General features: G+C 39.5%; 1 protein-coding gene across 7 annotated transcripts in view; it reads left to right on the forward strand.

Annotated features, from left to right (window-relative positions):
- The window catches only part of USP49 (ubiquitin specific peptidase 49), a 55,349-nt gene that overhangs the window by 27,117 nt on the left and 11,150 nt on the right, over positions 1-17,082 (forward strand). For 4 of the 7 annotated variants that reach the window (XM_083744966.1, XM_083744971.1, XM_083744965.1 and 1 more), the window contains exons 2-4: positions 7,754-7,896; positions 12,069-13,479; positions 14,975-15,179. In XM_083744966.1, the coding sequence (XP_083601092.1) occupies positions 12,097-13,479; positions 14,975-15,179 (1,588 nt within the window). In that variant the 5' untranslated portion in view covers positions 7,754-7,896; positions 12,069-12,096. Of the gene's footprint in view, positions 1-705; positions 830-7,753; positions 7,897-9,661; positions 9,838-12,068; positions 13,480-14,974; positions 15,180-17,082 lie in introns of those variants that run through there. The other 3 variants (XM_083744967.1, XM_083744970.1, XM_083744968.1) reach the window with 2 other exon arrangements.

Raw genomic sequence — 17,082 nt, forward strand, 5'->3', positions numbered from 1 at the left:
AAAACATTTTAAACTTTCTTTTTATTATTGAGCTCTTTCAGGAGGAAGGACAGGATATAAACAGAAATAATAATATGATGGTGACGATGATAATTGAGTTCAGAGAAGCTTGCTTCGGCTCACCTGCACTGTGCTGTTAACACATTACCGGGTTGACAGTAGCAGCTTGTGTGGTGGTGTGGAGCAGCAGAGCCGCATTCTGACATTGGCGTTGCTGCAGTTCACCTGGACAGGGCAGGGCACAGTGCTGATGAGCTTAGGACTGCATGGGTGCACTAGCAAGGCCTGCACAGCCCTGACCTCACCACCACTCTGTCGCTCCCAGCCCCTTTTAGGTAAGCTGCAGAATGCTGGTATCGGGAGGGCCGCTCACTGACAATTACCCAGGGTTAACAACAGAATGCTTATTTGAGAAGCAATGAAAACAAATTCACAGCAAACTGAAGTTGGAGGTGAATGGGGTTAGAACTAGTAATCTCCTAAACCCATTCCCAGCCAGTTAATCCACCCTACCTTCTTCTTCTTCTTGGCAAAATGTCTTCCGCCACCACAACTATCATTCCACGCTCCCTTCAACTCCTCTTTCCCTCACACACATATACATACAATGTAACATATTATTTTAATCATGAGAAGAGTTTCCAATCAGCAATATTGTTTCCAATCAGCAATATGCTGTTAATTTTATTGACAGGTCAAATTGCTAGATTTCCACAGAAATGACTGAGGAAAATGGCTTTTTTTTCAGCCTGAATTCCCCATAACTCAGTTCCAGCACATTTCAGGTGGGCTCCATTGCCATTATAAGAGAACAAGAGAGGTGTTCATGGTGAGTTCTGGCACCTCTTTTTCTAGAAAAATAGCACTGCTGAGGAGTGTTTAGCTTCTTTATAGTAGCCTAGAGTGTTTGCCAGCATTGTATTCTAAATACACTTATGTGCATAATAAGTCCTTTTTAATTTCAGTGGAATTTCAGTCCAAAGCATGTGTTCCTAGGTTTGCAGCCTGTGCTGTGAACTGACAGTGTAAGCAGCATAGAAAAGAAAAGTGAGATCCATAGATGTTTGTGGATATATTGATCCTCTCTCATTTATTATTTTGCAGTATTATTCTGAGAATTTACTTTGAAACGTAGCCAAATTCTTTGAAATTTAAAATGTTGGGGAAACTGGTGCCATAAAGAAGTTTATGCTCTCTGTTTTACATAATGCTGAAATATGAAGAGCTCTTCTAAAATACTGTTTGTAAAATGCCAAAAAAACTACCACTCTTAATAGACAACATTACACATTTTCTAAATAATGGAAATGTTTTATAGGTTTAAAGGTTTTATAGGTTTAAAGGTTTTTCTGTCCATTTTTCTGAAGATCCCCAATCCTTAGTTAATTCACATTTGCACTGAACTCTTTAAAATGTGGTGAGCATCCTAGCCCCCTGCTGAGGAGTACTGACATGGGCTGAAAGGTATCAACACAAATACAATTAACTAATTTTAAGAACAATAAAGCTATTCAGAATGTAACTCTAAAGGAACAATAATAAAAAGCAAGGACATTTAGGAATACACACACACACCATATGTATATGTATATATTGCACTTGCCTGTAAAAGTGGAACATTAAAACTACTGATTTAATCTCTGCATTTGAAAAGCCATCTGCTAAATGCACACTGAAGGCATATCTGTTCAGGGGGGGAAATGTAGACAAGACATTAGGGAACGTATCACAAGTTTAATACACTAATGTTAAGACTATTCCCCAGAATTCATCTTCTTCATCTTCTTTGGGTTTATTTTATTTACCTTCGGCATTTGTATGCCGCCCATTCAACAATTTTTCTTTGGAATTCAATGGAATTCAATCTTGCCTAACTCTGTACACAGATAATCCAGCCAGGTAAAATAAACATGGTGTCCTAAATAATTAAAACATTTGGGTGTTGACACAGAAAGCAAATGTAGGATGTTGGACTTAAACCTGTATTTGAATCTGTAAATCTCAGTTGGTGACTTTGGGTCAACATCTTTCTTGGAGAAATCTATCACGTAGGATTATTTATGAGGCTAACATAGGATTATCTCCCATATACACTGCCCTGAGCAATTGGAGGAAGGGTGAGACATAAATATGTTAATGATATAGTATCCTTGGTATGGCAGTACTACAGCGTGGAAGATAAGGGAGTCCATTTTGTTCTGCCTTGCTATCCTTTCTGTCATGCTATGTTAACTTAGCCACTTCTCTCTAATCAAACCACATGGATTCTACAGAACTGGCACGCTGCTTCTCTGGCAGGATGCTGATTCTGATTGGCACCCATGTGATGTGCCCCTTCCCACGTGGTTGGGTTACTTAATTATTTTTTGTTAAGGTTCTGGTTTTAAGCCATTACAAAAAATTAATTCATATTGATAAAACCATGTAAGATAGATTTGGTACTATATATAATCTTACGGAAATACACATGCAAAAATAATTTCTGGAAGAGCAACCATCTTGGTCTTTTTCAAGAAAAACAGCAAAGAGTCTTATGACACCTTAAAGTTGATTTCTTTTATGGCATAGTATTTCACGGACTACAGCCAACAATTCTAGTAGAGCCTAAATGAGTGCAAAATGATTCTTCAACCACATCACTAAAGGCACAATTAGCATTGCTAAGTGACAGTACAATTAGAGATTAGATGCATGCAAAATGAGCACAGTGACCCTTAACAACAGTGGTGACTGGCAATAATAGAATTATCTTTGCATCCACTATTAAATTAACTCCTGTAATAGAACAAGAAACCATTATGTCTGTTCAGCCCCAAATGAAGGAAGTTAAACTTTTTCATAAATTGCAATTCAGCTGATTTATGCTGGAGTTTCCTTGTGAAGTTTATTTGTTCTTCTCATACTGCTGAATTTTTCCTTTTATGGTGCCAGATTTGTATACATTTATTCATTTGCGTAGAGATGGGCCTGCTTGACCTATGTATATGCAAAAGGGCATTGCTGGAAGGTGATAGCGTATATCACACTGTAAGGTGAGCTGTGAGTGAGCCCATGACGTTGTGGCTGACATTATTAGGTTCTGTAATAGTGCTGCCAAAGTAGATAGGGGGGCAGCGTTGGCATCAGCTGGTCACTTTGTTTGTGTCTCTGTTATATGTCCTATTGTACCTAGTGACTAGCTGTTTTAAGTTGTGGTGGATGGGGATACTGCCTGTAAGCAAGACATCAGAAAGGACAATATTCAGAAACCAGTAGGAGTACATTTCAACTTCTGAGGGCATACGCTCTGTTGACCTTAAAACTGTTGAACAAAGGAGTTTCAGAGGAGATACTACTGTGAAACTTCTGAATTATAACTTACAAAGAAGTTTAGTTCTATCCCCTGTGATCTGAATTCAGATAACAGTTTTTTTAATCCTACTAGCGGAGTTAATTTACCAATTGCACAAATGCTCATTGTATTTATTTTTCATATACATTTAAGCAATTGTGAAATTATCACAGGCTACATTATTTTCTATTTCACTTCCCTCTGTTTAAATGTCTTTCTTTTCTTTTCATTTTACTTTATGTGCATAGGTGTATATATACCTGCCAACTTACGATAGCACTTCATGAGTCTGATGAAGTGGACTGCAGTCCACAAAAACCTATGCTGCAGTAAGCTTGTTAGACTAAGGTGCCACAAGGTTCTGCTTTCAAAACAGAAAAATATATCAGAAGTACATAGACAGGAGCAGATATTTAAAACTGACTGCAGCACAGTTAAGCACATGGGAATCCATATTAAGCTTTGGCCAAAGGCAGTGAAACCCACCACTCATGGAAATATCTTTTTCATTGCTATTTACAAGCAGGAGGTCAATTTTCTGTGATATTGATCAAGACTTTGGGGCTTTCAACAACTCTGACAGAGGGTAAGTGTTACTCCTAGCTGTGCAGGACCCATCCCCAGAGAAGTGTCTCATGTGTGGCTAGGGGAAAGGGCCCCTTGGTTATTACAAATTGTGTCCTCTACTATGTGGCTGCCAAGATATGGGATAGAAAAACAAAACAGCTTACTAGGAACCATCAAATGGTGGTTAAGTCTGATGGAATTTATGCATGGCTTTACTGATGATGGTGTAGTGATAGCTTGGACAGTATGGTGGCATAGTGTCATACAGCTAGGGTGTTTTTGTGTGTAATTCTGACAGGCTTTCTAGATAACTCCCATGAACTTTAGCCAGTATGCCTGAAAGCCAGGGATGATGGGAGTTGTACTCCAGCAACATCTGCAGGACCACATTGTTGGCATGGTGTTAAGTAAATTGCCAACTGCAGTTGGAGCTGTTATAGAATCATGACGATCAGATCAATAAAGATTTTTGTTTTTTAATTTGAGTTTTATACTTTACATTTTTGGCCCCCAATTGAGTGATGTTATGATGATCTGGTTTTCTATCAGAGGATTTCTTCAAGTCCTTGGCAAAACTCTTGTTTCCTTGGTGTGGTTTGCATATATTACTCTTGTCTTAATTTTTACAGTTTCCAATATCTGAATGAAACACTCTGGCTTCATTCCCATCCAGGCAACATTATGCAGCCATTATAATTGCAGCTGGCTGCTTTTCTTGGCTCTGGAAACACTTTCAAGGGGAAAATGCTAAAAACAAAACACACAAAACTGGCAGTGGTTTGTGTGTGTGTTGTTATCAACAAGCATGCTGGTTGGAACATAGTATCAAACCTATACGGTTTAAATCTAAGTATATACTGGTATATAGAAACCGTCTTGGGAAACTTTATCAATGTAATGGTTATAGAGCTGGATCAGCGTTGTTCTGCAAAATAGTGTGAGCTAATTACAGATAGTGAACCGTGAAGAATGAGTACTAATTTATTTTTCTCAACCAAACGACGTGAGAATTTTAAAAAAGAAAGACCATGCTGTCTGACGATTCAGGAGGTTTCTAGAGGCTTCTAACTTGTAAGAAGAGGACAGTGTTCCTATTCCTCATGTGACATGTCAAGCTTGTGACTTCTTTTGGACACACTCTATTAAAGGGGCAGGGAAAACAGATCACCACGTTTAAACTAACTGCCTCACGTCTGTGTGTTCGTGGCTGGTCTTGTTTAAGGCATCAGGAGAGGTCAGATGTGGTGATGGGGACTTTTGATGAGGAGACAGGACTCACTCAATTTATTCCATCTGTTGAACAAGTCTGTTCAGATAGATTGCTCCCCTGCTCCCATTTCCTTATGTTTTGGGGTGAGAGAATGGGATTTCAAGCTGTAATGTGCCTGGTCATTATTATAATAATGCAAGCCTATATGGTGCAGCATCTGGAATATTAGCCTTGGACCCATGGGCGTAGCCAAGATTTATGCTGGGGGGGGCAGAACCTCAGTTAAGTATTTTTATTTATTTACTTGATTTAGGGGGCACAGCCCCCCCCCCCCCCGGTTTCCCTTGGCTGCACCCATGCTTGGACCTTGCCTCAGATCCCTCCTGTGCTACTAGCCTTCCTAAGTTTTACTGGGGAGTTCTTAATTTGCTATAAGCAAATTAGACACTCTCAGTCTAACCTACCTAACATGGCTGTTGAGAAGCTAAAGAGATTCACTCTGAGCTCCTTGGGAAAAGGACACAATATAAAGTAATAAGCTGAGATATCTTGTATCATTGCAGAAAAAGTAAAACTGAGTGGGGAAGGATACACATCTGTTTTTAATTCACCTCTCTTATTCATTAATAGTTCTTTTTGATACTCTTCCCTCCAATCAATAATACTAAACCTTTCTGTTAACAGTTCACAGATTTTGTATTTGCACTATTTACAGGTTAACTACAGTACTTTACCACATGCTCTTGGGATTCTTAATGAGTTAAACAATAGTGCATACAGGGGGTGTCTGTTGTTTTAGATCCATCCCTGTGAAATACTTTTTTTAAAAAAACTGGTTCCTGGTCTGTGTGAGGATTAAAAAATACTAGTGATTTACATGCATAGTCAAATAATGGTGTAGTTTCATACCACTGTTGACACTATGATGGTTACAACTCTGTGCATATGAACTTTTTGGAAAGTGATTTTAATAAAAACTGCCTCAAACCTCCATGTACAGTAAATCATGTGGCTCATACCACATGCTTATTGATGCCTTACAGTTAGCTGATACAATATTTATTGTGAATGATTTTTCTTTTAGAACTAGATTTTTTGTGGTTAATCTCAAGATTATTTGTTTGTACTATGTTGCTTAAAAGCCGGGCTTACTCTGCTGTAGGTTTTGTGATTGTTTGTATAGTGCCATCAATATATCTGAAACGTGACAGCAAAATAAGTGAAACAAAACAGGTCCCTGTTGTGAGGAGCTTGCAATCCAGATGTTAACAGTGGGGAATAGAACAAGGTGTGTGTTGGGAGAGGGGGATGACTTCAAGGAAGTTGTAAGGTATGTGTTTGCATGTGCCTAGATTTTGTTTCAGCTTGGAATGATAACTAAAGAGTTAAGTTAATGGACTGAATTTAGTTGGTTGACATATTCCTAGTTCTCTAGTTCACAGCAAGTTCTTACCACATTTATCTTAGGTCTGCTTATCTTCACCTCTTGCAAGTCTCAGGTTTCTGTTGAATAAATTTCCACTCATGACGAAATAAGACACTTCTCCTTGTCTTAGATAATCTTAGTGGGGAGTTCCTTATTGTACTCCCTTCTGCCTCTTCCACCCCACCCCCTTTCTTGCCCCCAAATCCCATGTGACTCCTTTGTTGTTTGCTAAAATTCACAGAAAGTTCTCCAGATTGGCACCCCTGGCCAACCCCATCTCAGCATACCTATTGAAATCTCCTTAGTGGGAGGCCAAAGACATGCAAATAGAGAGATTCCCCATGGGGCTAGATGTCAGAGGATAAATTGGTTTGCTTCTAAGGACAAAAGGATCCTCCAGGAAAAGCTAGCCTGCCCTGGTTGTGAGCACAGAACAGTGTGAGGAATGATTTACTATGTACCCACAGATGTTTTTGGTGTGTGAGGATTCTTTTTATCAGCAAGTACTCGGGCACGACTAAACGACTAAACAACACTGTAGTATCATAAGCATCACTGTAAGGTTGTGTCTTGCGTAGGGATGATGAAACTATGCATTCTGTCCATATTGTTAATGTGCTGCATTCAGACTTTTGCTGCATCCAGACAAGTTAGTTTTCCCTTGTAAATTGCCCTCCTTAAACTCAATATTTGTTCCTCTTGTTAACTAGGTTTTTGTCTCTGTTTGGAGTAGGGGGAGGCACGTAAGCCATATTATATTTGCATTGTACATGCACAGATAGATATGTTCTAAAATCCTGAGTGAATCAGAGTTGTATGGATGGTAGAATTTCCCTACAAAAAGCTGTTTTCTCGGCCATCCAAATCAAAGTGAACCAATATGTGCGTATTTTTAGCTGGCCTTTCCTTTTTAGATTTTGCTTTGCAAATATGTAGGTAGTTGATTAGCAGTAATAGACTGAATCAACTGTATATGAGTAGCAGACTTCTATAAAGCTAAAGCTCTGAAACAAAGGAAATCCAGAGTGCCTTTTTCCTTTTGACATTTCTTCATCAATGGCTGTGCTATAATTGTGCCATCTAGTTAGTTTTTTGTCCATCATTAAAAATATATTCTCTGCAGTAGTTCTTCCACTAGAGGAATGATTCATGTTCTAAAGCTGCACAGCCTATTTCTTGTTTACTGTATATATGTTTCACAGGAATACTTTCTCTTTAGGGCTATAACACTGCATTGCCTGTTTCTGATGAAGATCTAAGTTATAAGTAAATTCCTGAAGAACAGTTGAAGTTCCTATTGACTGCAATGGGGATGTTCCAGCCTCTGATCGTTGAGTTGCGGGAATATTTAAATATGAATCGGTGAGTATTGTATTCTGTTTTAAACTTGTTTTTATGTCTGGCCTATATTTTTTCTCTTTCACATGCATGCACATACACATGCTGTAATTCAGCAAATTGAGCAAACAAGAGTGCTTGTTGTATCAGCACCTGCGGAGGAAAGAAACCCATGTGCTTATGACCTGGAGCTAATACAGTGGTACCTCTGGATACGAACGGGATCCGTTCTGGAGCCCCATTCGCATCCTGAAGTAAACATAACACACGACTGCGCGTGTGCATGGGTTGCATTTTGCCGCTTCTGCGTGACGTCATTTTGAGCGTCTGCGCATGCGCGAGTGGCGAAACCCAGAAGTAACACGCTCCGTTACTTCCAGGTCGCCGCGGAGCGCAACCCGAAAATACTTAACCTGAAGCTACTTCAACCCGAGGTATGACTGTATACCCTCTGTGTATGTGGGGCTCCTTTTATTGTGGCCATTTTCTTGTATTCCTGCTATTACTGAAGAGTATTAAAGGAATAATGAACCCCATGGTTTTAGACAAGTCTGCAAAGTGAATTGCATAAGGGACCACTTCCTATTGCGAGCACACGTGCTGAACCCCTCTTTTCCTTGGCCTTTGCCCGACCCCCAGCCGGCCGTCCATTGTCCTCCTAGGCTGGGGGCAGGACGATAGCCACCCTGACCCAGGTGGGAGGCACCAGACCAGGTAAACCTGCTCGGTGTCACAAACCCTGCCCACCTGTTGGGAAGGGAGGGCGGAAATTGTTTTGTAGGAGGATTTTGCTTAACACCTTTGTTTAATAGGATAAAAAAAATTAAAATCTGCTAGCAAGTATCTAAGTAAACTTTTTGCTATTGCCATTTTAAAAGAAGAAACTAAGATTATCAGCACTTTTCCATTAATTAAAATCTGCTAGCAAGTATCTAAGTAAACTTTTTGCTATTGCCATTTTAAAAGAAGAAACTAAGATTATCAGCACTTTTCCATTAATGCTGCAGGTACAAGCATAGTTTAATGACAGTGTAACTTTGTTTTATGTAAGAACTCAGTAGCTTCCATTTATACTGTAAGTTAAAAGGCCAACTTTCTGTTTACAAATAGCCCTGACAAAGTTGCTAGACTTTTAAAAGAAATGTTACAAATTAATGCAATACAATACAAGCTTTATCATTTATTTATAACTTCTGCCATAAGTGTACATTGTACATTTATTCTGTGTGTCCTAAAAATGTTGGCAAGACCGTTTTTTTCATTTATTTTATTTGTTAGTGTCATGTTTGTCAATGTGAATAGGTATACCAACTTCCCCCCATAAAAGTGTGTATTTTCCATTATGTTTATTTTGATTTTTTTTGTGTCGCCAAGTATTCTTGGAGCAATTTACAGAATAGAAATAAAACGGATGTAATGGAAACATTAACAAACTGAAGTAGAAGTCAGCAGCTAAAAACTGGCAGCAATAAAGTCATCACTGTTTCACAGTTAGAAACCTGGGACAACTAAAAGATCTCTACCTAGTGCTGAAACGATAACAAAGTAGGCACAAAGTGAGGATTTCATTAATTGGGCAGCAGAACGAGAAAACCTGCAGCTACAGCTGCCTCATTTGTGATGGTTTCATGTAGATCCGTAGTGGGGAACCTCTGCTAATTTAGTCACGGGGCCATATTCCTCAAACTACACCCGCTTGTGACATCAGGTGTCGGAAAGGAGAAAACATGGCTGTAAAGGAATAATTGAGAGCTTTAACATTTGCTTTCAACTTTTCCTTGGCCAACAGAGCCCACCCCGTCCCGCATCAGCTGCATCCTGCAGTTCACAATCAGAGCTCCCAAGCATAGTTGATCTCTGCTGAAATGGAGCATTGCAGGCTTGCTGACCAGCTGATTGGCACTGACTGCAACACCTACAGGGACCTGCTTCAGGGATCTTACTTTGCAATCTGCTCGAGTTCAAGTAAGTCTGCAAAGGAACTTCTTTTCTGCAAAGGGAAGCAATGTACCTGACATCATGGATCCCACCCACCTATCAAACTGGTCTGCAAGGGTGAGAGATTTCAGGAGCCAGTCCACTGGCCATATCTGTTTCTTCACCCCCAGGGAGGAAGTTAAGAAGCATGGAGGATAGGACGGAACCTTGCGGCACGGCAACAAAACAAAACATATTTATTATTTGTTTATTGCATTTATATCCCGCCTTTTTCTCTGAGGAGCTCAAGGTTGCATACAGGGTTCTCCCTCTTCTCATTTAATTCCCATAACAACCCACTGAGGTAGGTTAGGCTGAGAGGCAGGGACTGGCCCAGTTTCACCCAGTGAGCTTCATGTCCAAGTGGGGAATTGAGGCCTAGTCATCATCCGACACCGCAGTGTCATTGGACTGAGCAGAAACCTCTCAGCACCACATTCTTGAATCAGCTAACCAGCTTGCAGCACAACCACTGCAACATGGTACCTGCAAGCACTAATCTAGAGAAGTCCATCCAAGGTCATATTTTGGTTTGTAAGGATGCTTTAAACTTCATTTCCGTGGTTCAGACATCACAGAAAACTAGCTTATGAAGAGAGGGAAGGGGAAGTGTTCATGCACAAGGCTCATTCTCAGTCTGATATAACAGGGGCATATTGGACTGGAACCATGATGTGTGAATCTGGCTTTGGTGTTATTTATAATGCTTAGCCCCAAGTCTGATATGTTTTCCCTAGTTTTGTTTTTTAAATATAAAGGTTGCATTTAATTCGGTAATAGATAGAATGCCATGTTTTGGTTTTAAGAGCATTAAATGTAGGTTTAAATATATTTGTTGGTATTATATTCAGTTTTTAAAAAGGTTTTTTAATTTTTAAAAAGAAAAGCATTACTATATATGAAACATTTGAAAAATCAGATTTAAAATTCTATTTTTAATTAACTCTTGATTTTTATTGACTCTTCCTCAAAGAGAATTCCTGGGCCAATGTTGTTATATAAGGATGGGTAGGATGCCTCTGCAATTGTCTGTGGCTCACAAGAGGTCTGGTTATACTTGTAAGCCTATTCATTCTGGAGACTTTCAAGGCTAAGTGAGCTTACTATGTAATGTTAATTACAGTTTCTGGAAGAAGTGTTCTATTCTGTTTTCTTCCTATCACGAATGATAGTGGTTCCCTACCGGTTGATATAGATTCCTGAGAAATTTCAAAACAATGGGAAACAAAAATAATTTTTAAATATTAGTTCAGAATTAAGTTGAAACAGATATGTAGATGTGGACATATTGGCCATTTTTGCGTGTAACACTAAGCTAGACCACGGTTTAGCACGAAAGTGCTGGCTCCCAGGGAGGTGACAGCTGCTTTGTTGCTCTGCTAGGCCAAGGTTTTTCTTACCTGGGATCATGGTTAAACACTCTGTTTTTAAACCACAATCTGTAGCAAATGTTTGGTTTTTGCTACAGCTCAGGATTGCTGCAGCTCTATATAATTCATAACTTAGTTTGTTCTTGAAGAGCTAAGCCTTGAAAAATAGCATGATAAAAAGTCTAGTAAAACAGCATAATATGATTTAGTAATATTATTTCTAGTGAATAAATGTTTTCTGTGCAGTAATGTGCCTTTCCTGGGATGGAATTCAGGTTGCGTACAAATGAGACCTTATTTGTTTATCCTTATTTGTATGTAGTGCTAAACTATGGTTTAGCAATATGTGAACAAGTCTTGGGCCTGTGAGCTGCCATGTACATGACTGCTGCCATGAGGACATTTGGAAGTGCAGCCACACTGGATGAAGAGAGGAGAAAAGGGAGAAGAAGACAAGCCCAAGACTTTACTGTGGCTTACCCTTGTAATGCTTTATATGTGAGTCAGGCCATTGTGTGTTTAGAGATTGTGCAGTCCAATTTTACTGTTGTTTATACAACATATGGCCAAGGAGTAAACCCTACACAAATCTGGAGTCCCTGAGATGGTTGGATGGAGCCTTGTACGTCTCCTTCCAGCAACTCCTGCAGCCAAGCTGGTGCCAAATGTATGGCTCTGCTTTCCTTTGGACCACATCAGCAAGGCCAAGGGGTGGTGATCTTGTTGTCTGGCAGCCCAGAACCTCCATACACACTGCCGAGGCATTTGGGGTGGTTTTTTAAAAAATAATATATGACTGTATTTTTAATGTGTGCAGTTACTTAAGTAATTTTCTGTCTCTTTTGCAAGGTTAAAGCAGTGGAGCTTTATGTGAGACATGGATAGATGCAAACATGTTGGGCGGCTACGACTTGCCCAGGACCATTCTATTCTGAACCCCCAGAAGTGGCACTGCATGGACTGCAACACCACGGAATCTGTTTGGGCCTGCCTGAAATGCTCCCATGTGGCTTGTGGAAGATATATTGAGGACCATGCACTTAAGCATTTCGAAGAGACCAGGCATCCTTTGGCCATGGAAGTTAACGACCTGTACGTGTTTTGTTACCTTTGCGAAGACTATGTGTTGAACGATAATCCCGAGGGTGACCTGAAATTGCTTAGAAGTTCTCTATCTGCAATTAAAAGCCAGAAGCATGATCCTTCTGCTAAAAGTGGTAGGACGCTACGGTCAATGGCTTTGGGGGAGGATGTTTGCAGTCATCAGAGGGCCCCTCAGGGAAAGCCTCAGATGCTTACAGCTCTCTGGTACAGACGGCAGTCATTGCTAGCAAAAGCACTACGGACCTGGTTTGATAAGAGTTCTAGAGGCCAGCGAAAACTAGAACAAAAGAAACAATTGGAAGAGCTGGAGAGGAAGAAGGAAGTGGCCAGGCAGAGGCGTCAAGAAATGAAGCGGAGATTGCTGGAGGAATTGGCAAACACGCCTCCAAGAAAAAGTGCCCGGCTTTTGTCACACATCCGCAGAGAGAATCTCATTCCTCGGAAATTCAGAGATATGGAAGCAAGTTCCCCTACCTCAAGACGAGTGCAGAATAGCAAATTCAAACAATTCTATTCCATCCGGCGTAAGCCTCAAATGACTCCTGGTGTGACTGGACTAAAGAATCTAGGAAACACATGCTATATGAACTCAATCCTTCAAGTTTTAAGTCACCTCCAAAAGTTTAGAGAATGTTTCTTGACGCTGGATCTTTGTGAAACTGAAGAACTCTTAGCTAAGACCGTGAATGGAAAGTCTAGAATGTCTGGAAAGCTGGTCAATGGGCCTGCTCCAACCGATTCAGGGAGGAATGATCAATTGGGTTCATATGGCAGGCAGAGCCTGCCAGCTGGCTTAAATGGCGGGTCCTCAATAAGCAAAAGTTTAGAACTTACACAGCCCAAGGAGCCAAGTTCAAAGCACATCTCTCTCTGTCACGAACTGCACACGCTCTTCAGAGTCATGTGGTCTGGGAAGTGGGCCTCGGTCTCTCCTTTTGCCATGCTGCACTCTGTGTGGAGTTTGATTCCAGCGTTTCGAGGTTATGACCAGCAAGATGCTCAGGAATTTCTTTGTGAATTGTTGGACAAAGTGCAGCAGGAGTTGGAATCTGAAGGAACAAAACGCAGGATCCTCATCCCTTTTTCACAGAGGAAGCTCACCAAGCAGGTCCTGAAGGTGGTGAACACCATCTTTCATGGGCAGCTGCTCAGTCAGGTATGCATGTTAGCCAAATTTATATTTATCAAAGTTAGAGACACGTTTTGGTGACAGTATTTATGAATAACCAAATATTAATGCTTGTATCTGGCAAAAGGAGAATTTTTAGTATACCTTAAGTGAAATTTGCCATTTTCAGCATATTTTTCTAATGGAACAAAATTTTAGTAGTAGTAGTAGTAGTAGTAGTAGTAGTAGTAGTAGTAGGTGGGGGGATTAATTTCCCTTTTCAGCAACTCATGCTGCTAACAGAACAATGTTAGAGTCTTTGCTATAGTTTATACTTACTATTCCAAATATGGCTGGGGAGAGATAGGGTTTGTTTATATAATGGGTGTGGGGTTTTGTTGTTGTTTTTTTGCAAAGCATGACTGTGGCACTATTTTTTCTGTCCTCCTAGTTAGGTGCTTTTGGCTGCTTCCACTTAGGTTTTGCAAACTACATTGTTAACCCATCAGAATCTTTTGGGAGAATGAGGCAGAGTTTTCTCCTCCACTCACGCTTTTGTTTTCATTTTTGAAAAATATCATAATATTATGTTCCTCATTCAGAAGCTCCCAGCTATATAATACTCTAAGTCAGGCATCCCCAACCTTCGGCCCTCCAGATGTTTTGGACTACAATTCCCATCATCCCTGACCACTGGTCCTGTTAGCTAAGGATCATGGGAGTTGTAGGCCAAAACATCTGGAGGGCCACAGGTTGGGGATGCCTGGTCTAAGTAGACATTATAGGTAGTTCTCATGTAACACCATGCTGTGGTGGCTTGACATTACATGAGTGAATCTTGGACATTCAAGATTCCTTTCCTCACAAGCTCTGACCCCATCCCACTTTCTGGTTCATCTCATTACATCCAGATTAACAAACTTTGCTTTCATTACAACCAGAAGTCAGGGAGGAAATCAGTGCATATAATGCTATTGGTTTTAGGTATAAATTGGAGCTATGTTGCAGTATGCATCTTTTCACAGGTTTGGTCTAGCAAACTGGGTAAAATACATCATTTCTTCTTGGTGAAGCAATTAACAAAAACAAACCTGTTACCCACTAAACAGCAATATTGGTAACATATAACATAAAATCCTCTTCAGCATACCAGTAAACTGAAGAAATATATTCTGCAACTCATTATAGCGATGAAGAAAATTAAATAGATATGGGCATTTATCAATAAATCAAGTTAGAGGAATTACTTAAAGGAGTTGAATTTTAGCCATAGATTTCAGTAGGACTGATTTCATTCTTACACTAGAGAGTTGTACAAAGGCAGTATAATCAAACAATAGAAATTATTCTGAAGGTGCCTCTCTGTCCATATCTGGGAATTTCCAAGCACAACCTCTCTCTTACAGATTGTTATAGACTTACTTAGAGCACAGAATAAGCCATATTTTCTTGGCTGCTAAGCCTCACTCACTGGCCTCACAGTGTCTTATGAGACGGTATCTGTATAAATGTATGTCTTAATAAATAAACCTTTTCTTGCTAGGTCACCTGTATAACATGTAACTATAAATCTAATACTGTGGAACCTTTCTGGGATCTTTCCCTGGAATTTCCTGAACGGTATCACTCCATCAACAAAGGGATTGTGCCTGTTAATCAGACGGAGTGCATGCTGACTGAAATGTTGGCCAAATTCACAGAAACAGAAGCTTTGGAAGGAAGGATTTATGCATGTGACCAGTGCAACAGTAAGTGAAAGACGGTTATGTTACTTACAGATTTAATTTTCCATTGTGCCTGGTGACACTATAACAGGTGCTTCCACAATTCTTGACCTTCCATTCAACAGTTCCGAATACTGTAAAAAGTTGTTAATAATAAATAATGCTTTATAGTGCCATCAGCAATATTGATGTTGAACATCACAGAATGTAAAAGGGCTTAACTGCGCTTAGAACTATACTGAAATGTTACTGAAAGTAATGGGAAGAAGCCCTATATTATTATTATTATTATTATTATTTGCCAGATTGCTAAAACAAAAAAGTTCTCCTAACCGAATAGGATAGAGACACGGGAATAGGAAGAACCTGTTCTTTTTAGGGTCTTTTATGTTCTGAAAAACAGAAAGGAAAGCTCATTGAGGAAAAGCAGTAATGTCTCCAGAAGAATAACAACTACAGTGATTCCATTATCCAATGCTAATGTTATGCATGTTTATGGTGAAAATGCAGGCAGGCTGGAACTGTGTTGTTTGCTTTTTAAAAGAAACTGATAACAATAAAGCAGGGTTCAACAATTGAAATTAATTATAGAAATTAGGTAAGTTTGCATACCCAATTGATCTGATGAACTTACAGAGCCATTCCATTCTTTCTGTATTGGAGAGAACTGTTCCCTCCCACCCTTCTTGGTGACAGCTTCTGGCACAGGTGACAGGCTTCTGTCTGGTTTAAGGAAGTATCAATTGCAGATTAAAAGTTGCTTGGATTGGTTTTGGCAGAAATTGGGTTGGTTTTTTGTTTTGTTTCAGGATGCTATTAAAAACGGGAATAGAATTTGACAGACTTAGGTAAAGAGTTCTTCACTACAGGAAACGCCATACTTCACTGTCGTAGCCTTCCTCAAGTGTTTAGCTACACACATTTTCATGTGTTCTTTTTTGTGTATTCGTGAAGACAAAGAATGGCCTGTTTTTAACATTGACATGGAGGATTTCTTGCATTTGAAGCTTTGCTTTGAATTTGTCAGTACGATAGTACCTTGGAAACACATTAATACACCCATGCTTGCATATTATCTTCAATTTTATTTGTGGATTGCTGTCCTAGGATTTGGGTACATAACTATAATTTTTTGCCAAGCACACCAAATCATTCCTCCTTTGTTTCCTTTTTGATAATTATTCAAAGTTGCCATGACGTCTCAAAAATAGTGTGTATTGAGGTTGCAGAGATAAAACCTTGGGATACTATTTGAGATAATTAATAAGGGAACTATGACTTTTATAATAGGATATAAATCATAAATAATCAAGGAGAAACTATAGATGTCAGCCATAATGTATGGCTGGAAATTTGTTTTTATTCAGACTTTCTATATCAAAATAGGTTCAGGTGAGTATTTGTCATTTATTTTTAAATAGGTTTTCTAGGGATTGGTATTACAGTAGAGTGGGCAGCTGTGGAAAAGACTTTGATGACATATGTTTATTCTTGAGATATAAACAAAAGAGTCTTCTGGCATCTTAAAAGACTTAAGTGTAGGTTTAGAAGTAATACTTCCAGTCCTCCAAACCATTGTTTCTATGATTAGTCCTGCGTTTGCACATACTCCTCCTCTTACACACTCATCTGAATGAATAATTTCCTGCTTTAATCAAACCATGGTTTGCTGTTTGCATCTGAAACGACAATGTGCAAAGTGTATTTACATAGTTGTGTTTTTAGAAGCTTTGAATTACTCTGAAATGTTAAAGCGTAAAAATTACTAACCGTTAACCTACTAATCTTCTCAGAAATTGTTCTGGTGCTATGTGATGTGTGTGTATGTTTTAGTAGAGTTTACTTTAAAAAACTAGTTTGAGAAAATGTCTTCATCATTCCTAACCTGGTGGCTCCATCAGTCTCTCTCCTCTGCAGACGTTGTCAT

Source organism: Podarcis gaigeae (genome assembly GCF_964106915.1).
Source record: "Podarcis gaigeae genome assembly, chromosome: 6".
Classification (NCBI taxonomy): Eukaryota; Metazoa; Chordata; class Lepidosauria; order Squamata; family Lacertidae; genus Podarcis; species Podarcis gaigeae.